We start from the raw sequence: 27,591 nt of genomic DNA on the forward strand, positions 1-27,591 counted from the left end.
ATCCAGTATTCCCCAGTTATCTGGTTGAAAGCATAAAACACAATTTACCCTGTGGGTAAACGCTGTGAGAGATGGGTTTTCCGAACTCTGATCATGTACAGCAAGTGAACATACCATTACTGGCGAAATTTGAGAGTAGTATCATAAACAATATTTATTAAAAAAACTAATTGTTGCGTTAAAGTGTATATTATCGGTACTTATATTGAATTTTTAAATGAAGAAGTCTTCTGTGTCTTTATATAGACCGAATTCAAAATTGCAGTAGTAAAAAAATGAAATATGATACACAAGATCAAATGCAACTGAAATAAGACTTGTATGATGTTTGTCAGATGTGTGTCTATGTTGTTTGATACTGTTTCGGTGACACCTTTGGGTCTCTTGTTGTTTTCTCGTCTACGGTAAGTATCTTGCCCTTTGCCCCTATTTCTTATTTATACTATTTCTATCCCCCCTCCCCGGGTCTCATGTCCCCTTTCCCTGTACCTTTTGACTTTATGGGCCTAATATTCAATCATTTATTTGTTTTCTTTTAGTTCCTTATCAGTTTCTAATTATTTATTCTTAGGTAGTGGTTTGCCCGCCCATACTCTGCCTTATGCCCTTCCCTGTTTTTGTTTGGGGTCATCCTGGGGTCCTTGCCACTGACCCTTGTTATTGGGTCGGGTGGGGGCTGTGTTCATTGAACGCCGCCTTTCCTTGATGATCTTATTTATCATATTTTGTATTTATTCGTCTCCAGGAGAAGAAACACATTCAGTTGATACATCACATCTAAAACAATCCAACAATATTCATGCACATACCGCATAAAAACCTTTTTCTTATTTCATAAAATATTGCAAATGAGTCCAATATAATCAGTATGGTACTCAACAATGTTTGATAAACTCGTTGTTTCAAACACCCAATTTTTAAAATACAAGAATAATAAGAAACGTAGACACGAAATCTAACCAAATCAACGGCACGCAAATAGGCGGGCAAGGCGAATGATAGGACAAGTATTTACTAAAAGGCAACTTTTTAGCGTAGAAATTAGTACAGAAAGGAGGATGTAGGAAAATGAGGAAGAGATGGGGGTGGCGAAAATGGAAGGGGAGAAAACACCTACCAAAAGATGAAAATAGATTGGTACACCAATAAAAGAACAAATAAGGTTGACAAGACACGAAGAAGGTGGGACACTGCCAACGATCAATAGCTGAAACACTACTGAGGGGTTTAAACATGTAAATTGTGCACCAAACGTTACTCTTAGTCCCAACAGTTTCTTTGATACGGGACGGGGTACATAAAATTATTTCCCACCAAGTAACTTATAATGAGTTTCACACATAATTTAATCTAGTGAAAATACGTAAAAAACATTATCACCATAACAAAAGTAATCCTGTCTTTATGAAAGGCAGAGAAACAAGAAAATCACCTGCAAGAGCCTGGCGAAACAATACAGAAGACAAAAATAAAGACAGTTCAGTCCTAGTGGGTTATATAAACTGATCATCATAAATCTCCAATTTGTCCCGTCAGATAAAATCAAAAGAGGAAGCTTAATGTGTTGAATACTAAGCATACAGTTTTTGGCATAACCGTTTAAAAAAACTGTACAAAAATAGAATTTTTGACTTGAAAAATGAGTTGGAGACTAGATAGTGAAAAGTAATAATCGATATGGTTTTTGGACTAGGAAAAATGAAAACGAAGACAGATGAAGAACATTTTGTATATGATTTGAATTTTTTGTGTATAAATGTTCAATGCGCATGCACGAGAATAAGACAAAAGAACCTTTATAAAGGAAATGAAAACATGGACAATCGATCGATTATTTTTCAACTGTGAAAACGTACTCTTGTAGTTCCACAACGTGAAACACGTTTTGTTAAACTCTATTTTCTGTATTCGAGTTTTACATTTCATATCTATATTTCACGTACAGATAGATATCTATAAGTGTGCAAACTTGCATATGTATTGTATGCAATGGAAGCTACGAACTTGTAAATTTATTGTTGTTTTCCATGTTAGGTAATTTGTTACGATCTTTATGTAAATTTGTTATAAAAAGGTGGGAACGTTCAATTAAAAGGCATATTATTTACTATGCACGGATAAATTAATAAATGGAAGGCATACAAGTCGGCATTTTCAAAAGAAACAGTTTACATGTCTGGAATTTTGGCAACGAACGCCCTCCATACTTTTGAGCCATTTAGTGCACGTGGATATGGAAATAATTTAATTTTATACACTTGTTTTCCAATCAGATAGACTATGGAAGCAGTCGCTGATCTAGAGCTTTGGAGATTCCTACCTCTCCCTCCCCCAACGGAGTAGGATTGCGGCTCGCAGCATTTCTGACTTTGGCTTTTTCTGATTATATAAGAATTTAACAATCTATCTGCAAGTGATTAAAGGTAGTGATTAAAGGTTGTATCTCTTACAAATTTTAATATAAATTGAATTTCATTTGGTTTGTCTTTTTTTGGTCGGAAAGCAGAACTCGTTTAAGAAGAGAACGTACAGATTTCCTCATTGAAGTTGTTTCTTTTAATTTCCTGTACATCATTTGACAAAATAAACGGGACAACTTATGAACGTGCCCACTTACCTTGTTGTGTGTGTTTTTGTTTTGTTTTTTTTTTCTTTAAAGGTGTTTGAGCGCCGGTGTATGTTAGAGTATATTATCGTTTGAGAGGATCGCTCGCATAAAAGCATAATTGTATTTATTCATGTTGTACAATTTGGAAATATATCATTTATACAATGTCTTAAAAGCTTTACATGGCCGAAGTAAATTTCAAAAGTATAGGGACATTAAATGCACAGATAATAACAATGATTAGATGTAAAATTTGAAGGTCATCTATTATGTACTAGTTGTGCAGACGTTTATTGCGCATTTTCTTTTGTTTTAAGGGGAAAAAATAACAAAAGGCTAGATCCATAGTGTAATTTAAATATATCTATACTTTCTCACATATCGTATTTTAAGTCACGCTAAGGTAGACTCAACACTTAACAAAGTAAAGACTGATATCAATGCAAGGTTTTTAAAAGGTAAGTTTATATCTTTCTAATTTCGGTTTCATAAACAAATGTTCTCACATCGTTTGATTGTATTAAAAATAAAATATCATTTGTTCTTGAAGGAATATATGGCAACTCGTTAAAATATTCATACATATTGTATTAACGTTGATCAGCCAGTTTATAAATAGAATTCGAAGTTAGTTATTTGTTTATGTATTAAGCTAAATATGATATCTGCTGTAAAAATGTCTGAATGTTAAAAAGATTTTATAAAAACAATACTTTCAAAAAGCTTGTATAAATTAAATATGGTATTACACATATAATGCATGCACGAAATCATTGTTAAACAGATAAAATCCAACTTAAAATAACAAAATAAAAACCAAAACATTTCTTTCTGTTTACGTACAATATCCATGTGTGTTAAATATCAGAGAAATTCTATGTTACAAACCTTTCTAAAAATTGACCATAAGATTATGGAACCAGTGTAATTTTTACTGTTGGTGAATTTAGAAATATTTTTTTGTAAAATACAGCTTTATGCCCTTAAAGTTGTTTGGAATAAAATTTCATTAGGTTACAACAATACAACAATAAAAACACAGGAATCAGAACTTAAATGTCTTAAAGTACTATATAAGGTATTTGTTCGGTATATAGCACTGTTTAGTAAGTAAAAAAAATGACGCATATCAATGTGGTCTTATTGCTTACGAGCCATTGCAAAGTTTGTCTAAGACTGAAAAAAAAAACTGAAGAGATTTATACTAAAAACAATTATTTGACACTAAAGACGTAGATATAAGAGATAAATTGCTTACCAATGGTTACTTAAGTTTAGTTTCAGTCTTTGGTTTAGTGATTATCACTCAGCAACCAATAAATCGTTTATTATTATTAGTTGTAAGTATTTTGTAAGATTACGTGGCCAGGTATTTATACGATATGCGATATTGCTTTTACAAATAACATTATATTCCATAAAATGCAATTTTAAATCTTGGAATTCATTTTGACCGATTATTTTTAATAGCCAACTATGTCGATATTGTCATGAAGTCCGACAATGTACCTACATATTACGTGCGATAAAGTCCTAAAAGGCTTTCAATAGACGTCGACATACACCATCTATTAATCCGTTTAATAATATTGAAAGCCATCATTAGATTGTTCATGTTGACGCTATATAAACATAACAAAAGAAATCAAGGACATGCAACATGTAAGAGTAATTATTTCAGGTTTATTCATATTGAAGATTATATTCCAGTATACCTGCCGTACCTCAGGGTAATCATTTTACTTTAATCGAAGCAGAAACATCTTTACTGGTTCAAGTTTGCTACTTTGCTACTTTGTTTTGTTCTATTAGAAGGAGTTAATATAATATATATATATTTCTTGTTTCAAAGTAATGTCATATAATTGATACTATACTTTACTAAGTTACTTTTCTTTTATGACAGTTATTTGCTAGTATTGTATCATGTTTTTCATTTATTTGAAGAGCGTATTCATATTTTCTCTATGTGCCATTGATTGTAATTTGAGACAATTGGTTTGAAAGTCACGTTATATTTTTCTACGGGTTTCGTCGTTTTCATTCCTACTTTTTCATTTATTTATAAATTATAACCTGCCTAGGGTTTTGCTCTGAAACGTTTTTTGAAACCATATTTGCGTTAAAGTTAATCTTTGCTTAAACACGTTTATGGTCAATTAATTTCCTTTTAAAGTGGTCAAATGCGACGTTAAAATTTGAATATAGGATAAATATTGTCTTTTACTTTTAAAAAGATAATCATGCAAAACACAGCATTAGTTATGCATTTTACAGATCATTTTAACAAGATATTGTTCGCAAAATAAAACGTCGTTTTATGGTTGATTTTGATGGCCAAATAATGTGGTGTTTCAACATTCTAAAAGGTTATCAAATGATAGCATCTTATCTTGACAGGATGACCATTGTATCACTTGTTCTGGTCTTGTAACCAGATATCCTTCATAAATTTCACTTTCAATATATTCTAACAATCTATTGTTCTGTTTTGTTTTAATTTATGTGTAAAAGTATAAACTTATGGTTATTTTGAAGACAAGTGAGATATATTTCATTTTTATTTAAACCATATATAAATTGAATACTAGCCTTTTTTTATTATATACAAGATACGTTTAACTTTAAACATGATAATCAACACCAAATTATACTGCAAAGTTTACAGAACAGGCGTATAAAATATACTACAATTAGAATGCAGTTCTATTGATATATTTTTACTTTGTGCAGTAGAACTTTTAGTTTTTGGTATATCGATTTCATAAACTTGATTGCAAATTAGATTTATAGGCCTTAACTTAGACTGTCTGTTTATACAGGCCTTTTGTTTAATTTTAAATACATTTAAATGCAAATACACTTACTATTGAATTATTTCTACAGCCAATCGTAATTTTACTTTAAGTAAATATCGAAGGAAATATCAAAGTAAAGACACTATTTTAGCTCAGATAACATGTATTTTTCCCTTGATATATCATCACAATTATCTTATGCCTGAAACTGCTGAATTAATTACGTTCCATTTTTTTATTCTGACCTTAATCAGTTTTTGGAGTAACAAGTTACTAAATCGACGGTAATCTCCATCACACTTCGAAGAGAATCACAGGATTCCTCTACAGAATTTAGATGAATTTATCAAATGCAAAAGTGAAATATCAATTGGTTTAAAGCCCTTCATGCGACAATTTACAAGGCTGAAATATTGAAAATTAACTTGGAATACTAAGAATTAGGAATCAATTGTTTAACATTCACTTCTAGAAAGAAACCACGGAGCCTAATAATTTAGTTATCTTCAGAAATTGTATCCAAATATACTGATTGTTGAATAAATGGGGAAAAAAACTCAATCATTGAAAATATGTTTATGCTTTCATGTAATGCGTTAACATTAAATGTAAAGCCTAAGGTTTATGTCCCAGGGCAAATCATATTTGATATAGAATCAACTTTAATATTGTTATTTGTCAATACCTCTTCATTCAACTTCCAGTCAATTGATGTGAAAACGAGATGTAGCACTAACAGTGTATTTTCAATGTTTTGATGATTGATCAGCACCAATCAAATGGTTGCCACTTCCTTTCATTTCAAAAGGCATTTCTATGACAAAGAGAAGTAAAAGATATTATAAATGTCTGGAAAAAGTGAACCCTTGGAAGCAATAAGATTACCAAAATCACATGAAAATTGCAGACTCGGCTTGATTCAGTTTGTATATCATTAAAAATTAAAATATTCACATTGGTATAAAAGCTAACTGTTACAACGACAAATGCTTTACCAGTTTTCTCGTTTTCCTAACATATTTGTTGTGTTTAAAGTATATTTTCTTTTTTGAATCTGCCCAGTTTTTAATTAACATATTTCCTATTGAACAAGCTAGGTCTTAACATTTTCTCTATTTCATTGTTTGAAATTTCTGGTTAATTGTTTAAACGGCTCTCTATTTTTGGTATTCTTACTTTGTCTCCCTTTAAAACAGTGCACGTAAGCACCTAACGACTTTATTACAATAGCGAGAGCAATGTGGTATCTATCTCTGTGAAACTGGATTTTATCACTTTTCAAAACGTCATCAAGACAACTGAACCATCCTCCGAAACAGTATCAAAGGCATCAGAAGGAAATACTGAGCCGATTACATAAATTATAAAAAATTACCGCTAGCAGGGAAGATTTTTGGGCACTGTTTTACAAAAAAGTCTAAACCTTAGAGGTTGCTCAATTTGTAAAATACCGTGTTTCAGTCTTTGTTTGTAAATGCCTGATAACGAACTGTTGCGAAATTCACGGTAAAGCTGAACATGGAGTAAAAAATCCATCTGGTAGATCGCACTTGATAACAAGCAAATGTATCGAAAATGTTCAAAATCGTCAAAGAAGAAAAGAACCGTTTTTTTAAAGTGACTTCTAGGGACAGCTGGTGACTAACGATAATACAAGGTGCCAGGACAAATTAGCTTTAAGTACAACCAACATTCTAACAAGTTTTTCACCGGAATGATTTGTCCTCCGAGGTTTTCTCCGAGCGCTTCAGCAACAACTGAATGTAAAAATAGGGTTTCACATTTTCAACATGTGTATAAAATTATTATCACAAACGATACTGTCATATTTTCTCATTTTGTTTGCTATGGATAATTTTCTCAAAAATCTCTCTAATTTTGTTCCCTTTAGATTATTATAATGATTTAACTTTCCCGTTTTGAAAAGAAAATACTATTATTGCAAAAAAATAGATGTTTCTTTTGTAACAACATATCATTTATCCACAAAAAAATCAGATGTGTTTACCTAATCTTTAGTCTACATAAAGCAAGTTACTCCCGGGTCAGGGCCAATTTCCACTCCATGGTCATGAATGATATAAATTGCGTAGAAATCTGCCAATTGATGCTACATGCCAAATATCTTAATTTTTGGCTTTGATGTAAGAAGACTAAAATGCGTTTTTCTATATAAGTTTAAATAAATCAAGAGATCCCGAGGTGGGCCAAAAATGACCCCAGGGTCATGATTTATATAAGTTTTGCAGAGGTTCACAAGGTAATTCTACTTGTTAAATATCTTAGCTCTTGGCATTGCAGTTTCACAAAATAAGACTGAAATGTGTTTTCTCATTTATGACTATATCAACTAAGTGTCCCCAGAAGCGAGGTAAATATTGACTCAAGGGACATGATTAATAACAATTATGTAGAGCCCAATAAATGTCTTGTATTGGCTCTAACATTTAAATTTCTTTTACAAAATTACAAGTGAATACGCTCAATATATTTTGATTTGCTATAACCCCATACTTCTGGTGCATATTATATGATTAAGCCTACAAAAGAATGAAATAATTGACATAATAATTTGGTTTTAAATCCATGTCTTTACAATTTATCAATAATGTGTTCATTGCTTTTAAAGCTTTACCAGCTAAATGTTCCTTATTAAAAAATGCCTGTATATCTGACCACTGTACCGAGGTATCTAAAGCTGTCTCTTACTGCTTTTGTCTGACCGTTTTTCGCTGTTAAAATACGCCCTCTTTTTCTTAAAGCAACCATTTTAGTCTTAATAATTCCAATTCAAGCAATATGTGAACAAAAGATCTAAACTATCAACATCTTACGCATGATTTTACTTTGTCATATATATTTTTAATGATTCGTTATATTTTTCCTCGTACATTACATTTATACAGTTCGTCATTAATGAATTTCTATAGATACTATCAAAACATTATTTCAAATCAATAAACACTACATATAAACGTTTATCATCATTTCAATAATGTTGTATTACATAAATATGTAGAATGGAAATTGCATCCACGGTTGATCTCCCCTTTCCAACTGTGGAACTTCTGGTGCATATGATATGATTAAGCCTACAAAAGAATCAAATAATGATATTATTTAGCCTACAAAAGAAGAGAAAATATTGCCCGTGGCAATCAGAAATAACCTTATTTATCACAATATATATTAACTCTTTCAGTTAATATAGACGTAAAAAGCTTTAACATACCCCCACTGTATTGATGTGATATTATAGTAATATAATTATATTTTCAAAAATAATTCAATTTGCGCCTTTAAACTTTTAACTTTACGAAAACTATGTGTGCATTAAACATTAAAATATTAATCTAGAAAAAATTAAATACTTTATAACCCAGTATTCCCCAGATTATAATATACCTTATTTACCATGTGGGTAAACTCTGGAAGAGTTGGACATTTCGACGCTAATTATGTGCAACAGTAGAACATACCATATTTGGTGAAATTTGAAAATGGTATCTTATATAATACATTATTTATGAAAAACTAATTGTTGCGTTGAAGTGTTGTCAGTTTATATATCAAATTGTTTTCTTCTTTATATATGAGGAAGCCTTCTGGGTCTTTATACAGACAGAATTACTGTTGTAAGACTTGTAGTTCTTCATTGATGACTTCTACAGTAGAAGAAACATATTCAGTACATGTGTCACACCTATAACAATCAAACGTCTTTACAATCTTTAAAGAATATAACTATACACCTACTGCATAAACAACTTATCTAACTTGAGAAAATATGTTAAATGAGTCCGATAGGATCAGTATAGTACTCAGCAGTGTATGATGAAGTCTTTCTTTCAAACAATCAATTTATAAAACACGAGAATGACACCAAACGTTGCCCCGGAATAGCCAAGAGCAACGGCAAAGAATGCAGTGTGGGCAATCAAAGCGAATGTGACAAGTTTGAACAAGAATTAGCTTAAGTTTAATTTTGGCATAGGAATTTGTAAGGAAAAGAGGATGTTGGAAAATGATGAACAAATGAGGGTTCCGAAAATGAAAGGGAGAGTAAACACCTACAGACAAGGTGAAAAAGACTGGTACGCAAATAAAATAAATCATGAAGACTGAACACGAAGAAAGAACAAGGTGGGACACTGCCAACGGTCAATAGCATTAACACTACTGGTGAGATTAAACCTGTCAATTGTGAACAAAACGTTACTCTTAGCTCTAAAAGGTTCCTTAATACGATAACATGTATCTCAATCCTTCAAAATACTCACCACTATGTTCTATAAAAAGTTTTAGTCTTTTACTAAAAATACCATCTGATATGTATACACAACAATAATGTCGTGCTGAACGATCTTCAAGGATCGAAAATATGATGTTATATTTTCGATCCTTGAAGATCGTTCAGCACGACATTATTGTTGTGTATACATATTAGATGGTATTTTTAGTTTCTTGTATTTGGCCTTTTTCAATTTGGGTGGTTCCAGTATTCCTACTTGAATACTGTACAATCACCCTTAGGATATGTTGCCTGCTTTTTAAATTTGTCTCTTGACGTCTTATCTGCGATATGCAGGCTGCATAACCTCAGATCTCCTTACAGAATGCCATTTTATTTAGTTCCGTCCATTGCTTTCTCGTTTAGGGCACACACATTCTTGGGGACTATATGCCGCTTTTCATGGAATGACACTTCTGTGTCACATTGAAGGTTCCATGATGACTGCCGTATGAACACATCTGCAGATGTTTCTTAATTCAAAAGTCACTATTTTTTGTGGTTAGATGTTGAATTCTGCTTAAGTCGGTGCTAGGGGGCGTGGACGGTAACTTGCACTTTCCAGTACCGTCCATGAACAGGCTCAATCAAACCGAGCCTGCAACATTTTACAATTTTGCCGTGTTGGGCTTTTTTAGGGATTCTGTTTTTCACTATTTTTTTAATCCATTTTTAAATACGTTTTCATAATCTTTTTTGAGGTATACTGTTCGGACACTGAAAATATCCGAATCAATATTTTTTTCAAATTTGATATTTTCATCCAGCAAGGTAATTTTGGGCCTCTGAAAAAGAAAAAGTCACAAGGGGCAAGATCTGGCGAATAAGGAGGGTGTGGAAGCTCGGCAACCTTTTCCTGTTTCAGATTTTCTCGAACTATGGCCGCTTTGTGTGACGGAGCATTGTCATGCTTAAACCTGACACCACGGAGGCCATTTGCCTGTCGTCGGTTTTTTAAATATTTCTTTGATGTATAAAGGACATTGCCTTTGTAAAACTTCTTTCTTTTTTGGGCTACCTAGTTGGAAATCTTGCTTTAATAGCAATCAAATTCTTCACTTTTCAACCATTCTTTGGCGAATTTGCAGTTATCGGACAGCATGCATGATGTGCATCTTTGATTGAATCCATAACACTTTTAAATTTCTTACAACACCGTGTGAAAGATGAAACAGATATTCAAAAAATATGTCTTTCGCCTGTATACCAAAAATACCGCGGCTCTTGATATAGGACCGTATTTGGTCAGTGAAATGAGACCTTTCCCGACCATTTTAGCTTAAGTTTACACGGGTAGATAACTTTAATCGATATATTGTCAAAGCTTAACTGAACGTATTTACACATGTATTGTATCAATTGAGAGCTTACACAACCATCTATGCGATTCGTGTACAAAGCTCGTGCAAAACTTAGTTAAAAGAAAATATTGGCTTAGTTGCATTCATATTTGAACACCCCTCGAAGTTAAATACAACATTATCTCCATAACAAAAGTAATAAATGCCCTAAGGAAAGGCAGAAAAACAAAAACCTGCAAGAGCTTGAGGAAACGAGGCAGATGCCGAAAATTAAGACAGTTCAGTTCTAGTTGGTAAAATACAGTGATCACCATAAAATCTACCATTTTTCCGGTCAGATAAAATCAAAAAAGGAAAGCTTAATGTGTTGAATCCTAAGATGTTTGTGCCATAATCTCTTACAAAAATGTACAAAAATATTTTTTTTGACATGGAAAATGAATTGTAGGCTATATGGTGTAAAGTAAGAATTGAAGTGGTTTTTGGACTAGGAAAATGCATATGATATGGCCCTTATGGAAATGGGAAATAAAACGAGAATAAGTTAATAAGATTGAAATCAATAATGATTATATTGATACAAACACGTGGTGAAATAGGCCAAAGAACTTTGCAAATACCCGTATAGGTTTCCGTATATTAAATATTGATAAAAAACATTTCAGGATAGACATGTGCAATTTTTAAGACTATGCAAAGTATTAAAGTCTTAACCGAACTATTATTGATGTTTATACAATAGACTTTTATAATAATATGGCATGGTGCATATCTTTGGTCGAAAATAAATATTTGTCTGATGATTATCGAATGTACAGTACTAAAACGGTTAATCTAAAGAACAATACATACAACATTTATCTGATTGTATCCGTCAATTTTATCAATGTTCCCTGTGTTTTTAAAAACAATAATGAATAAATTTTTGTCCCATTTGCATATTAGATAGTAATTTAAATGTATAAATATAATAATTGTGCATGGATGGACATAATTAAAAGATGGTTTAAAACTTTTAACTTTATTGTGAGTTTCACGATTCTTACGTTTCTTATTTTCATACATACCTATTTGCATTTTTTTTATTAAATGATTTACGTAAATTATATTTGTTTATTAAGAAATAATCACCGTTGTTCAGATATTTCATACAATAAAACCTTAATATTTCATGCAGAACATTCTTATATAATATAATGGATACTAGGTTGTTATCGTTAATGAATGTCTTAAGTTGCATACGACTTAAAATACTCCCCGAAGGGTGAGTTTATAGTCCCCGTCTTGTCCGTCCATCCGTCCGTCACGCTTTTGTCCGCAGGATATCTTGAAAAGTATTTAAGTAATTCGATTCAAACTTTACTCAGTGAAAGAGTTAATAATGCATGTTCTGTGTATAACATAGTTGCAGTGACTAGAAAATGAAAGTGCATTATAAAAACCGTAAGTATTTAAATTTACTCCCTTTATAATATTTCATAAAATGTGTTTGGAAAATATCTTGAACAGTATTGATGGGATTTAATTAGAAATTCACACAGTTATACATGTAGATACCGGTAATAACGTGCAGTGTCAAAGAACCATAATTCTACCTTGCTTTTTAAATTGTCTCTCTTTGCCTTACTTAAATGTTGAATAAACCGTGTCCGGAATATAACTTCTTTTTGTCAATGATATCGCATTGAAACTTCGCACAGCTTTTGATTATTTACTAATGTCTATCATAGAAATCCGCAGTAACGTTAAGGTCACCGATGTTAAAAAATTGTTATATTTTAAAACCTTTACTTATAAGCCTTCATTTGTTGACTCATGTCATTTTTATAAAGTATGTGAAAGCTTAGTGGGCTCTATGACTGGAGGAGAAATAGCAATTAGGTCAAGTTCGCGTTCAATGTTACAAAACTGTTTAATAAGGTGTTTTCGATTTTGCTAATGCAGTCTTTATATTGACTTATGTCTTTCATATTTGGTAGGTCCATGGATTGTCCTCTAGCTATGGGTGGAGGAAAGTATCACTAGGGTCCAGGTCACTTGTGATTAAGGTATTTTTTTACAATTTTACTGACTAATGTGCATTTAAGTTTTCAAGGTTAAACTTTTTAAATATTACATAAATCGTGCCTTAGGGATCGAGATTTCCACAGTCCTTCTTTTCTCCAGAGGTAAATTGTTATACTCATTCTAATTACTATTCTAAGTACTTTTTAGTTTGTCAAAAGGTCAAAATGGCTTTTTTCGGATCAATTTCTGGCAAAACTACAATTCAGAAACATTTTCCAATAGTTCATCAAACTGCAGGTTATGTGAAATATTGAAAAGACATTCCATCACAATTAAAATAAAATCGTAAAGCATAAAGTATGAATTTGCAAGATTGAATAACAAGGTGCAAAAGGTTGGTTTTTCTTCTTTTATCTTTTTTCGTGCTTAGGTAATTTAAATGTTATTTATAAATGTTATCCGTAATGAAATTTTGCACACATTATTTGTTGTTTAATGCTTTTATGATAAAACGTTATGGACATTTGAATTCATATCGCATTGTTGAACATGGCATCTGTCATCCACACCCCTTCATGTTGAATGACATATGTTAAATTACATGTGAAAAACTATTAAATTAATTAAAATTTAAATGAAGTCAATATAAGAAAAAATAAAGATACTAGTATTCTAACAGAAAAACTGTATTGAATTAATTTTAATCACATTTTCAATATTTGTAAAGTTCAACTTTCGTTTTAAGGGAATTTAAACGGGTATCATATGATTCAACTACATATATGTTTGAAAGATGACATCGGTCAGGTATGGTCATTTGGTTATAGTTATTCGTCACTGTGGAGTAATGTTGACCAAAGAATTGTTCCTGAAAAGAGTTAGTGATATAACACCGATTGGATCTGATAACCCGTGGACTGTAGATGATTTCTTAAAAGAAAATAAAAAAGAATTACTCGGGTATAAACATATAAAATCAAAACAACATATATTCTACCCTGGAGAGATGGTGAATGCCAATGTCGATGAGTGGGAATTGAGTACGTTTTGTCTCCTGCTATTAGATTTCTGTAAATTACCGAAAAAGATTCGCCAGGACATACTTTGCTTGAAGCATCTAAGAAACAAGGTTGTGCATTTTGGAGGAACTAAAGATATTCCAGAGGGAATGTATATAAGTTATATAGAAAAGATGAAGCGTATCTTTAGACTATGTGAGGAAGAATTAAACAATGAAAAACTAAAATCAGAACTAGACAAAATTATTGAAAATGATCAAAATATTCAGCAAAAAGACGTTGAAGAAGGAGAGAAAGAATTAAAGCAATGGTTCATAGAAGATCAAACATTTAACATTGGAATTTCAATAGAAAACGATGGGAAAGGTAATTTTATTTATCAGTATAGTATTCTACCGTATTTTTGTTGCCCTGCTATTTTACTTAAGAAAAAGCAAATTTAATTATAATTTGTTTTGATTTTCGGAAAAAAAGTTTATAAGTATAAATTGTTATATTTATCATTTTGAAGGAGTCATAACTTGATCAATTTAGTGTCTATTTCATTTACACTTCACTTCAGATGTAGGCGAAGTAAAGACAGACCTGCTGGATTATCATATGAAGTTTGAAGAAAAAGACCGATCAACAAATATAGAGATATGTAATACGTTTAATAATCTTACTTATGTTTCCTTGCAAAATAATTATTAATTTAAACGTAATTGTACACTAATGTATGAATAGTAGATATGCTGTAGAGTTTAGTTAGTTTCTTAAATAAGTGTAAGATATCTTTGTTCACATTAAGTAAATGTTTAGCATTGATTAAATGTTACAGATACAATGTACGTTTTCTATTTTTACATAAGTAAAAATGCTGTAGTCTCTGAAAGAATTTGTATAATTTAGGACTAAGACCATATGTTGGATACCAAATCTGGATATTAACTGCAAAGAAATATCCTCGCCAATCTTACGTGTACATTTTTTCATTGAAGCAATATCAATAGGTATAGGGTGGCAAGGTGAACACAAGCAATCAGGAGAACTAGCTGCAGCCCAACAGGACATATCATCTGGAACAACTTCTCCAGGGGAATCCTCAGCAAAGAGAACATTCAGGATTTCCATAGAGAAAATTAGAGGTGATGTTCGTGAAATGGGAGATCCTGATTTTGAAAACGTTGGACCTGGTTCAATTATATTCAAGTTCACATGTTCTTCAGTAACGTCACTGATATACCTTCTAGATTACTTCAGTGGACCAATCATTCAAAGAAGATTGCTAGATATGACAATGGCAATTGAAGAAATGATAGATGATCTTGTGACATTGCAAGTTTATGTTCCAAGTAAAGCATATGAGGAAACAATAAAAACATTAGGTATGACTAACTATTTTATATCTTTACCACCTTTGAAAACTCTTATTCTACACAAAGAAATAACAGTTAAAGATATCCTATGCTAAATTTTGAATAAAGAAAATATTGACAATTGCTACACATTCTCTTTATGAATATGAAATAAATATGTTTTGAGTTCACACAAAGTAGACATGTTATGTTTAAAGATCCTGTAACTCATATCTTATGGTTTTATATCATAAATATAATGCTCGAATGAAGATTTATCAATATTGTAAGGATTATTTTATAGATATTACCGAATTTACATGTCATGTTAATAAAGGGAGATAACTAGATATTTATTTTCTATAAAGTCTAAGTCACATTTTTTCAATAAGAAATGAATGCATATATTTTAATGATTACATATCATGTGGACAAATATTTGCAGTACATATTTTACATATCCTTTGATGTTTAAAAATTATTTTAGAAGCATAATTACATAAATTTCACTTAAGTGTGGTAACAACCTTAATTAAAACTTACAGGATCTTTAAAATCCTACACACTATAGATGGTCACAATATGAATATATAGTGTCATTAAAAAAGCAGGCAGTTTTTTGACTTTCAACTTCACTGGACTTGTGATAGGAAAAGCAGCTTTCCATACATAGTTTTTTCATTCTTTTATTTAAATTAGACATATTCAGAATGAATTTCATATATCTAAATAAATTTTTTGGATTAAATTATTTTACTCAATAATGAGCATAGTATATCTTTAAGAAATGATAATCAAATTGAAATATTCATTTATTTATTTATTTATTTAATGGATTTTAAATTCACACCGAAACTGGTTGACCTTAACCACTCGGCCACGGACGCCCCAAAATTGAAATCGAATAATTTTGCAATAAAAAATTTACAAGGAATATTCATGAAATTAAACATGATTTATGTGTTAACATATTAAAATTGAAACTTTCAAGACGCCACAGTCTATCTACAACTTTCTAAAGTAATTAGAAGTGGCTTTAACAAAAGTAATATGAATATTATAATCCCTTATAAAATTCTGATAACTTCTATAGTAACATGATAATATTGCCATGTATATTAAGCAAAAAATGTTTATTCATTTGTATTTTATTGAACCGAAATAAGTATCTAACATTGATATTCCAGACGGTGTTTTGGAACACGGAGAGGGTTATCGAAGTATCGCTTATAAAAGGCAAAAGTTAAGTGCAAAGGTACTCGTGAATGAGGCATCATTGTTTTATTCTTACTAATGTAGAACCCATTAGAGCTTTCTCGGAAGTGTTCTCAGTTCCTGATCAGTGCCTTAAAATGTAAAATGTTTAGTTATGTTTAATGTCGCATACATGATACATACTAGTTGTTATCCGCAATCTACCAAAACATTTAACAATTTTATTAGAAATAATGGTTCATATAATTATTAAGAAACAAGTATAGGTAGTGATCTTGTAATCATCAAAGCCTTTTGGTTTCATATCTGTTATTAAATTTGTCCTTAACCCATTACTGCATGATCATTTTGTGAAAAATGGCCCTTTTTATTGAAAAGTCTTCCGTTACAAGTTCAAATTGCTATAAAACTATAAAAAAAACTGCTTCAATACAAATCAAATACAAATGTTGACTCGACCATTGCCTTTGTAACAACATGCTCAGTCTTAAATTTCCTGTTACCATGGCATCGAGGGGACATCACAAAATTGAGCTGCAACTTCTCATTGGATTGAGATAGAGTCAAAGGCTTTTCAGCGTTGGTTACACGCAACCTTATGATCGACCTGGGGTTATGTTTAGCCTCTTACAAGTCCAAAATTTACTTGGCGATGAGGGGGGAGCTGCCGCCCCCTTCAAACCCCAAAACAGAAGGGGGACATCCCCTTCTGGCAACCCCCTGATGTATCTTTTGGATAGGGGTGGCGCCGAAAAAGTGGTCTCCTTTTTAAACAATAGTTCTCAAATAAAAACAAGTGTTGGGGCCTAAATAAGGCATTTTTTTCACCATTTGAGACAACGAAAAGGGGGGTGGTAAGAAAGGCGTTTAAAGACGTGTTTATCTGATAATGGGTTAAATATACCTTTTTGTTATTGATTCGATTACAGAATATACATTTCCACTGATAATATCTTTCTTATTTTTGTATCGGCTTGTTTTTTCTTTTAATTCTTATGCAGATATTAGTATTGGATTGTTTCAGGACACGTTCTAATAACATGTTTGTTTCTAGTGTGTTCACTCATTTCTTTACAAAATACATATAGAATGGCATAGTATTGACTAGAAAAGGCAAACAAATAAAACTGATAATACTTTTTCGCACACTTAATTAATTTTGAATATTTTAATAAGTATTCATTCGATTTAAATATTGGTATTGTTTAAGTTTTAAAGTCTACTCATTGTTTTTAAGTATATTTCTTACTTTTTAATTAGATTTTCAATGACCCGTTATATGGCCAAATAGAATTGCATCCTCTATGTGTGAAGATTATAGACACACCACAGTTACAAAGATTGAGGCACATAAAGCAATTGGAGACTGTGTATTTAGTATATCCGGGTGCAAGTCACAACAGATTTGAACATTCTATAGGGTATGTATTCAATTTATGTTTTTTATACAAAATAGCAATCCGTTATCAATGATACCATCCCTAGATTCCACTTTGCACTATAGTCTTCTTTGTCCTAATATAATACATCATAAAATCATTGCATATCAAATATGTTTTACACATACAAAGAGAAAGAAGAACAGGACTGTCAGTCAGTAGATTAACTAATACACTTCATGATATATACAACAACACTAAGTATTATTATATCTGCATGTGAAATGACATACAACAATATAGTCACTGATACCAAAATGTACTGCAACGTTCTCACATGGAACGTTCGGGGAGCTATTCACAGTTTTGGAAAAGCTTTAAGCTATCAATTTAAATTTAAATTTAATATAGTTTTTTACCCCGTGGGATCATTGAACATAAGTTTAAAACCCAATTACCTCCTAAATTTCTAGATAAAATTTCTTTGGGAAATTAAAAGGTCTCACAGTATTTTATAAAATTTTTTTGGGGGGAAAAGGGCGGCAAAGGGGGTTTAAAAAAATCCTTTAAAAGAAATCTTTTGGGTTTTTGGGTTAAAAAATAATATTAAACACAAACTCTCATAAAATTTGTCGGATTCAATTTTATTGTGAAAATATGTTTTCCTTTAATTTTTACTTTTTCCCATTTTTATACCGAGGAAAAAAATACCAAAAAAAACTTAGACAACTTACAGAGTCTCACGTTTACCTACTCACCCGGGGGAACCGGGTTTTTTTTTTTGTGCTGATTGGAACGTAAATTTACATTTTACAGAGACTATTGACAACAGGACAACAGCTCTGATACAGTTCCTTAATCAAAACAATTTGAGAGTAACACGAACGAATGGACTTGATTATACCTTTAAGCCAACACGTTAAATGGTAGACGGGGTTGTGATTTCTAAATCGAGAAATGACTTTATCACTAAATGTAACATTATAGATGACGATTGTTGCTCAGTTTCGGATCATCAACCGATATGCACTGTGATAAGCGGATTTATTATGGCGTATATCTCGAAAACTGATCATATAGCATGGAATAAATGTACAGACAATGGTCTTCAAATGTACTCATATTATCTAGAAACAAAATTATTAGAATTTGATTTAAGTGATTTTGTTCCTAGTCCTCATGGCATCGGAATTCTGTATTCTCATATGTCAGCAATTCTTTTTGCCTCAAAAAATGCCTTACCAAAAAGAACTTATAATGAGCATGCAAAGCCCTACTTGTCGCCAAAACTAAATTCTGTCCATATTGAACAAAGAAATGCAAGAATACAATGGATATTAAATGCAAGACCACGTGATCAGACTGATGATAATTATATTCTGTATAAATCTGCCCAGCGACATTTTATAAATACACAAAAAGAGGAAATACATATGTTTCGTGATAAATATTATGAAGAACTCAATACAGCGGCAGAATGTGACATGCGCCTTTTCTGGAGCTTATTTCGCAGAAACAAATGGCAAATCAGCTTCAGACGTAACAGATCTAAAAGACAATGGCATTCTCACGCGTGACCCATATGAAATTGCTGAAATTTTCAGGAATTATTTTGAACAGGTTTTTTCGCCAAAAAAATAATGAAAAATTTGACTACAAATTCTTAAATCAATTAGATTAGATATTGAAGTGAAAAAGTTCTTAGAATCAGATGACTATAAAGACGATGAAATTTTATCTGAAGCGGTTAAATTACCTGAAATCGAAAGTGCCCTGAAGTCGCTTAAAAAGCGCAAAGCACCGGGTATTGGCAAAGTCGTAAACGAGCATTTACTATTCGGTGGTGATGTTTTAAATAAATATCTTCAAAAACTGTTTTCTGCTATGATTCAAACATCATATATACCGTGTAACTGTAAAATTGGTATAGTTATCCCTATATACAAAGATGGAAAACCGAAAGATGAGCCAAAAAGCTATAGACCAATTAGCCTATTACCCGTAGTATACAAAACATTTGAAAAAGATATTGCACGAACGATTAGATAAATGGACCCATGCCAAAAGAAAGAATTTTCCAAACGAGCAGCAAAATGCTTACCAAAAATGCATAGGTCCCTTAACGGTTTCATTCAATCTTCAAGAAACGATTGCTCATCAGTGTGAACTAAATTCGAATACCTTTGCTATGTTTCTTGACACAGCTGGTGCCTTTGATAATGTTAGACATAATTGGCTATTCATAAAATTGAAAAACTTTGGAATTCATGGAAGATTTTTAAGAATGCTCATCAATATTTACACTGGCTTAACCGGACACATCATAGTCAACGGAATCCTTCAAAATACAACAAAGTATTCGTCAAGGAGGAATTTTGTCAACATGGCTGTGTCTCCTTTTATAGACGAATTTCTTCAGTCATTACAGCTAAGTGGTCATAGAACGGTTATTGAATCTATAAGAAGTGGTAACCCAACGCTAGCTGACAATATCGTTAATTTGTCGCCAAACATTAAATCTCTTGGACACCTGTTGAATATAGCGAACAATTATGCATTCAGATGGGTATATGAATTCAATGACAGTAAATGCAAATAAATGCACTTTGGTAATTCTGGCAGACATGCGTTTAAGATATAAATATTAATATCGGAAGTGCTTCCCTACGTCCGGTGGACTCGGTTACTCACGGCGGCATTGAACTACACAATTCGCAAAAATGTTCAAGTGCTGTAGAAGCGCGTATCCGAAAAGGCCGCTTATCTCTATTTTCTATTCTATCTATCGACGAGACTCCTGTCGACGTGATTCCCTTAGTTTTGGCCTCTTTAGTGAAAAAAGTTACATTTCCAACTGCCTTTTACGGAGCGGAATTATGGAATGATTTGACAGACACTGATATCGTTTAGATAGAATAATAATATCTGTCATATTTTGCGGTTCGGACCGGAATATCCGTCCCGAGGTGACCCGCCCATTGGGCGGTAACGAGGCTTGCCGAGTTACCGCCCATGGGCGGGTGACCGAGGGACGGATATTCCGATCCGAACCGCAAACATATGTCAGATATTTTTTCTTGCATATTCTACCATATTCCATTATATTTTTAATTCTTTATCTTTATTTTCAATGAAAATTTATATCATTACAACCGTAACTACTTTCATTCAACAGCGTATGAATTACATAATCATTCATAACGGTAAAATGACGTCATCTTTATCGTGCCATTGTACAGCACGCGACTCATCTGGAACCCCCCATGCCAGATGAAATTTCCGGCATGGGTAAAACTAACGGAAACGCCAGTCTGATATGCAAGAAAGGTTATTCCGGTTAGCTGCCAAATGCATTCAACACTTTCCTAGAAGATATCGAACTGATATGATTCTAAGCATTTTGTGTTTTGTGTGCTTCAAATCTTTACATACCGATATAAGCCCATCAATATTATGGAGAAATTCCGACTCTCTAAAACTCAATAAAACATGCATTATGTACTGCTAAAGTTCTTGTTGAGGCAAAGCAAAGTGATGTAAGAACATGCAAGAAATGTGGTTCTCAAACAAGTGACCTTAATCTCCATGTAATATCAAATTGTATTTCACTTAAAAAGACTCGAATAGTGTTGAAAGACAATATAGTCGTGAATTCAGTAACTTCCTGAAAGGATGTAACAGCGAGACGTTTTAAGAACTATCTTAAATCCTCGTGTTTTGGATATATATGACAAAATATATCTCCAAAAAGACTTCATACAAAGTGCTTGTAAATTTATATACGATTGTTTAGTATTTGATAACTAAACGTTTTATCTAAATAAACACAAGTACTTCAAATGACAGAAAATATTTAAGCGGTATTGCCTAATTTACATATCTTATATTTCGTTTCGGTAAGATGTGTGATACTAGGTTGAATACTGAGGCATTTAACCATATATAATTACATTGCATTATCAGTATGATAACTCAAATGAAAATGAAATATGAAATATGTGTAAAACAATTATATAAATGTGTTTTTGTTGTTACGCTTAAATACTTATTGCTGTAAGATAACCTCTGATATAATATTAATATAATCATATAGAAATATAATCATATAGAAGCTAATACATGTGTATGAAACCATTTAACTTGAACTTAATTATGTCTCTTTAATAATATATAAATGTACATTTGTCATAATCATGTATCACATGTGTTGCAATCGCTGAAAAGCGGAAATAAAGAGTATATGTATATCATTTAATATTCCAAAACAGAGAAAGTAAGAATCCCTAAAGAAAGCCCAACACGGCAAAATTGAAAATGTTGCAGGCTCGGTTTGATTGAGCCTGTTCATGAACGGTACTGTCAAGTTCAAACTACCGTTCACACCCCCTAGCACCGGCTTAAGCAGAATTCCACTTTAAACCTTAACTGGTACAATTTGGAATTTTGAAACATCCAAGCCTATATTAGATTCTATATTGCTTAGTTTCACTTCTGGGAATCTGAGATTGTATGTATGTATAAAAAAAGACTTTATCAAATATCCGTGCCGCTAAAGCATCGCGTTAAGATGCGCTAAATATAAGCGTTATATTATTGGTGCGTCAATGAATAAATAATTGAAAAAGTTTCTTTATAAGTATTTGATAAATAGAATATTATATTCGTGTAGGTTCATTACTAAATCTATTGAACTCATTCAATGAATTCAGTATTCAACCTACACCCATTTAATATTATGTATGTTTGTCATATATGACTGTATTAGAACTCTTAAAAAATATCTGGTTTTAAATTCAAACTTCCTCATAAACAACACAGAAAACTGTACTTACTTTATGTAAGGGTAAAACGTAAATATAAGTTCCCTTTAACATAAATAGATTTATTTCAGTATCGCAGTGTAAACAATAGTAACGAAAATGTTGTTATCAAAACATATACATGTATAATCATTAAACACTTATACACCTGACTTTCAACTATTTATAGAATATCACAGTTATAAACAAGCACATTGTACATGTTTTTAAACAATTAATGACGAAATTAAGAAATTATGCAAGTAAATATATTATCAGAGGTTCATAATAACAGTTAATGAAAAAGCACAAACTTTGATTACCATTTTGCTGGCAATAAGTGTAATGCAGTTAAAATAAATACATGATACCGAATATTTATAATTGATATCATCATACATGAAATTTAACTTAAAAAGTGTTTACAAATAGAATCTTTAACATATGAGGCTGTGATACAACGATTATTGAAGATGAAACTTATTCCATATATTACAAATAGCATATGCAAGGAGTTTCTTACCTATTTCGACCATACAGGATTATTAGATGTATTTAAGATAATGTTTTTGTAGTATCTATCCATTCCGCAAACATTTTGAAAGAGGGTTTTACCAGTCTTACTAGACCAAAGAGCCATAAAATTTTGTTTTTTTTTTAAATTCCGTAAGCAGTTCAAAACTGCACTTTCATGACATTGTTTGTAAACGTGTTTGGAAGAACGTTTACTATGTTACGACAATGCACGAAAAAAAGACTGAAATCTAATAGACCTAAGCATTTTTAGACATTCATTTTAATATTCGTAGTTGTATATTCATAGTAAATAACTTGCGGGTCTGTTCTAGTCACAAATATATATTTAAGTATTTCATACACGTTATATTTTCATTCAAGTCGAGTATTTGCATGCAAAAATAATACTCAAAACACTTTATCAAATATTATCTATATATTGTATCAGTTAACTGTAATCTCAATTTGTTTAATCATAATAAAACCTTGTCCTTTCTACTTGAGCTTTTGGAAAAGCACAATCGAACGATAGTGTTGGCTATATAGCAATGTATTGATTTGTGTAATCAACATCTATGTAATGTTGAGCACTTTTATCACGGGGAGAAGTGTTACACGAAGGATGGAGTTCTTATGATAACTTGTTCAGGAGTTCTTGTGATAACTGTCACGGAGTTCTTTAGAAAACATCTGTACATACTACAAAAACACTCGTCAAAATGGTTATTGTCATCGTTTAAAAATGAGTTTTAGGTGCTAAATTAAACTTTAATGATTAAGCTTGTCTTACATCTTGTATTATGTGCTAAGCCTAATTCACAGGCCATTTTTCATCGCCTCTTTCTTCAAATCTGATAGTTTTCATTAAAAGTTCCAAATTACTTGCCAATTCACAAGTTTTGAACGGTTTATTTCTAGTCTTCATCCTTGTCATACATAATTACCTAACTATAATGCAAAATTGCAAACATAAAGCACCGGTTAACAGATTTATACCCGAATTTTTAAATGTCCCGGAGTTCTTGTGATAACTCTGAAGATGTCACAGAGTTTTTATGATAACTTTTGTTATTGCCAGTGTGTTTCATGCGCTAAATCAGGGCACGTTTTGACGTTTATTATCATTCAATAAGATTGTAAATCATTATGAAATGCAGTACGATCATCCCTTGCACAAAAATTTGGATAAAACGTTGGTCTTAAGTGTCTGCAAAGGATAAAAAGGTGATAGGCTATCATCTAAAGTAAAAATTGAACCAGCGGCTATATTTAGCAGTATAAAGGCTTAAACCACAAAACAAAAATGTTTTAAAGCGTGCACGTTGTTCTCAGTTTCACATGTTTTAAGCAACCACCTTTCTTAAGCAGACCTAATATAGGCATGCTTCCCTTACCTAAGTGCTAAGTAATTTGTATCATTTTATACCATAATAAATAAGTATATAACAAGGATAATTTCCACACCTATGTCTTAAAAAAGTACGATACATGATAAAAACTCAACTTCGGTTGGCTCTAACTACCGATCTCTCGAACAAATTTGAACTAAGTTTGACTATATATTTTTGTTATCAGTTACAGCAAATGTAGCTGAGTTTCCTCCACTAACATTACATAGGGGAAATACTCATCAAACATCGACAGTAAAATATACATGAAAATACCATATTTGAGTATTTCAAAGCGAATTTTATCACGTACATAAATGCCCTAGTTTCCGGTCCCAAATCGCACTTTTTAACAAATAAAATTAAAATCTGTCTACCGAAGAGTGCAAACTTTGACAGAACAAAGTTAGGTACCTGTCCAGCATTAACATGTTTTAATGTTGCTCTTTTATTTTACATTTTAATGGAATAAAGGCCTGAGATGTAACACCTTTGCTCACATTTATTCAAAATTGAATAGCAGTTTTTCGGACCTTTTTTATTTTGAATATAATTCAGTACCAATAAGCAATGTTTGGCTGGGTTTTTCAAATAGATATAACTTCCCAAACCTTTCCGTTTCGTGTAGTAGTGATTTACCTAGAATGGGATTTCAGTTATTGTGCATGGGCATTCAAACTAGAATTCACCAGGTGTTGCTTGTAAGTGTCGCAAGTTCACTAATGTAACTTAAAACAACAGACAAAACTTTGAAACATATTAATCGCTGTACTATTATAACTGCTGTATTACATAGAAAAACAAATGTTTCTCTGATTGATGCAGTAACATAGATGCTTAACTAAGAAAAAATAGACTGTATGACTGAATGAAAATGATAAAGGGCCAGAATACTGCTAGGAGCCGGAAACTGCTAGGAAACCAGTACATAAATCCTTTATCCAGTCTACGAAATCTATGTCAAACAAAAAAGAAAATACTATGCAAAAGAAACGGGGGTAAGAAGTAATATCTCTTGAACTAAAGTTCACTCAAAACCAACATTATATATCCTATTTTTTGCGCAAAGGATGAGCGTACTACATTTCATAATGATTTGCAATCTCATTGAATAATAAAAAACGCTAAAACGTGCTGTGATTTAGTGCAAGAAACACACTGGCAATAACAAAAAGTTATCGTAAGAACTCTGTGACATATTCATGGTTATCACAAGAACTCCGGTACATTAAAAAATCGGGTATAAATCTGTTAACCGGGGCTTTTTTTGCAATTTTGCGTTATAGTTAGGTAACTATGTATGACAAGGATGAAGACTAGAAATAAACAGGTCAATACTTGTGAATTGGCAAATAATTTGGAAATTTTACAGAAAACTACCAGATTTGAAGAAAGAGGCTATTGAAAATGGCCTGTGAGTTAGTTTTTGACACATAATACAAGATGTAAGACAAGCTAAATTATTAAAGTTTAATTTAGCACCTAAAACTCATTTTTTAAAGATGAAAATAACCATTTTTAACGAGTGTTTTTGTAGTATATACAGATGTTTTCCGACTTACTCCGTGACAGTTATCGCAAGAATTCCTGAACAAGTTATCATAAGAACTCCATCCTTCGTGTAACACTTCCTCCCCCGTGTTTATAAATCCTTTGCGTAAGAAGTTACATAAATTCCACAACTTCATTTGGATATCACCATTTTTAAGTTGATTTACCTCCTTACATGTCAATACTCTGAACAGATAACTATGGTATTAAGACAATTTGAGATATGAATTTGTGAACATTTTACGCCGAATTGGTTTTTTGCTGTTATTCTAAACGGTTCGGCAATTTCCATATAGGATCTCCCTTATTGATATTTTATAATGTTTAAACGTTAGGTCTTTAAGCAAAAAAGAAATAAACATAAATAAATATAAACAATAAGTGGTACAATATAGAACAAAAGGCTCATTAAAATGTTTAATATAAAAATTCACAGCGTATGTTACCTGGCCGGTAAGCTGCTAAGAGTTCTCAAAGAACGCCAGCCTGAGTTAGACATCACCACAAAAGATATTCTGTGTGTAGAGGTTGCTGCCCTGTGTCATGATCTAGGTAACAATAAACACTTTACCAATTTTTTGGGTATGATTAAAGTAAATCAGTTGAAATTCAGGCTTTAACCTGTTTAATTTGCTCTTTTAAGAAATGTCTGTAAATAGCTTTCAAACAAACACAGAGCAGCATTTCAATAAGGTACATGATAATATTCACTGAAAGTCACACATCTGGCATCCAGATAAGAAATAATTTACCCAAGATATGTCTCAAAACTCACAATTTCATTGGTCAGTGTACAGTCTGTGTAAGTATCTGATCAATCCAATACCAGAGTTCTGATTTAGATCGCAGAATCTTTTTCTTAACCTAGAACCATGTTCACAGAAGTTATTTGTTGGAGGTTGCTGATTCGAAATAACACTATAAATAAAAATTTAGTTGTTTTGATAGGAATTTGAAGATGAAATATATTCAAATAACTTGTCTTTGACTTTATCTTCAACATTTTAACAAGCATCAGTCAGAGATATCAAAGTCATTACAAAATTTGTAATGAAACTATTTAACACTCTGACATTTTATTGTATAAAAGTCTTAAATTTTTTATTTTAATTTATTTAATTTTTCTTATTGTTTTTATTTATTTATTCATTCATTCATTCATTTATTTATATTTTGCACAATGTAAATTGATGTCAAGTGAATTGTTTGCAGGACAAGGACCTTTCTCTCATGTGTTTGAACAAAAATTCATTCCAGCATACACTTCTCCGGATGCTGGTTGGAAGGTTATATTTTCTTAATGATTTATTATTTAAATTTACAAGTTTTATTGATAAGACTAAGGATATCCATAAATGTTATTAGACGGCAAGTCCGGTGAA

At 31.7% G+C, this 27,591-nt stretch overlaps 1 protein-coding gene across 1 annotated transcript in view; it reads left to right on the plus strand.

The window, feature by feature from the left end:
* Positions 1–2,942: 2,942 nt before the first annotated feature.
* LOC132756716 (deoxynucleoside triphosphate triphosphohydrolase SAMHD1-like) overlaps positions 2,943–27,591 on the plus strand; it is a 31,753-nt gene continuing 7,104 nt past the window's right edge. The window contains exons 1-9 of the mRNA XM_060747847.1: positions 2,943–3,066; positions 12,978–13,046; positions 13,751–14,390; positions 14,587–14,667; positions 15,005–15,391; positions 16,549–16,616; positions 17,837–17,997; positions 26,646–26,761; positions 27,422–27,495. Of these exons, the coding sequence (XP_060603830.1) occupies positions 13,799–14,390; positions 14,587–14,667; positions 15,005–15,391; positions 16,549–16,616; positions 17,837–17,997; positions 26,646–26,761; positions 27,422–27,495 (1,479 nt within the window). The 5' untranslated portion in view covers positions 2,943–3,066; positions 12,978–13,046; positions 13,751–13,798. The remainder of the gene's footprint in view (positions 3,067–12,977; positions 13,047–13,750; positions 14,391–14,586; positions 14,668–15,004; positions 15,392–16,548; positions 16,617–17,836; positions 17,998–26,645; positions 26,762–27,421; positions 27,496–27,591) is intronic.

The sequence above is a fragment of the Ruditapes philippinarum genome, unplaced genomic scaffold (assembly GCF_026571515.1).
Source record: "Ruditapes philippinarum isolate M1 unplaced genomic scaffold, ASM2657151v2 ctg203_1_1_1_1, whole genome shotgun sequence".
In the NCBI taxonomy this organism is placed as follows: Eukaryota; Metazoa; Mollusca; class Bivalvia; order Venerida; family Veneridae; genus Ruditapes; species Ruditapes philippinarum.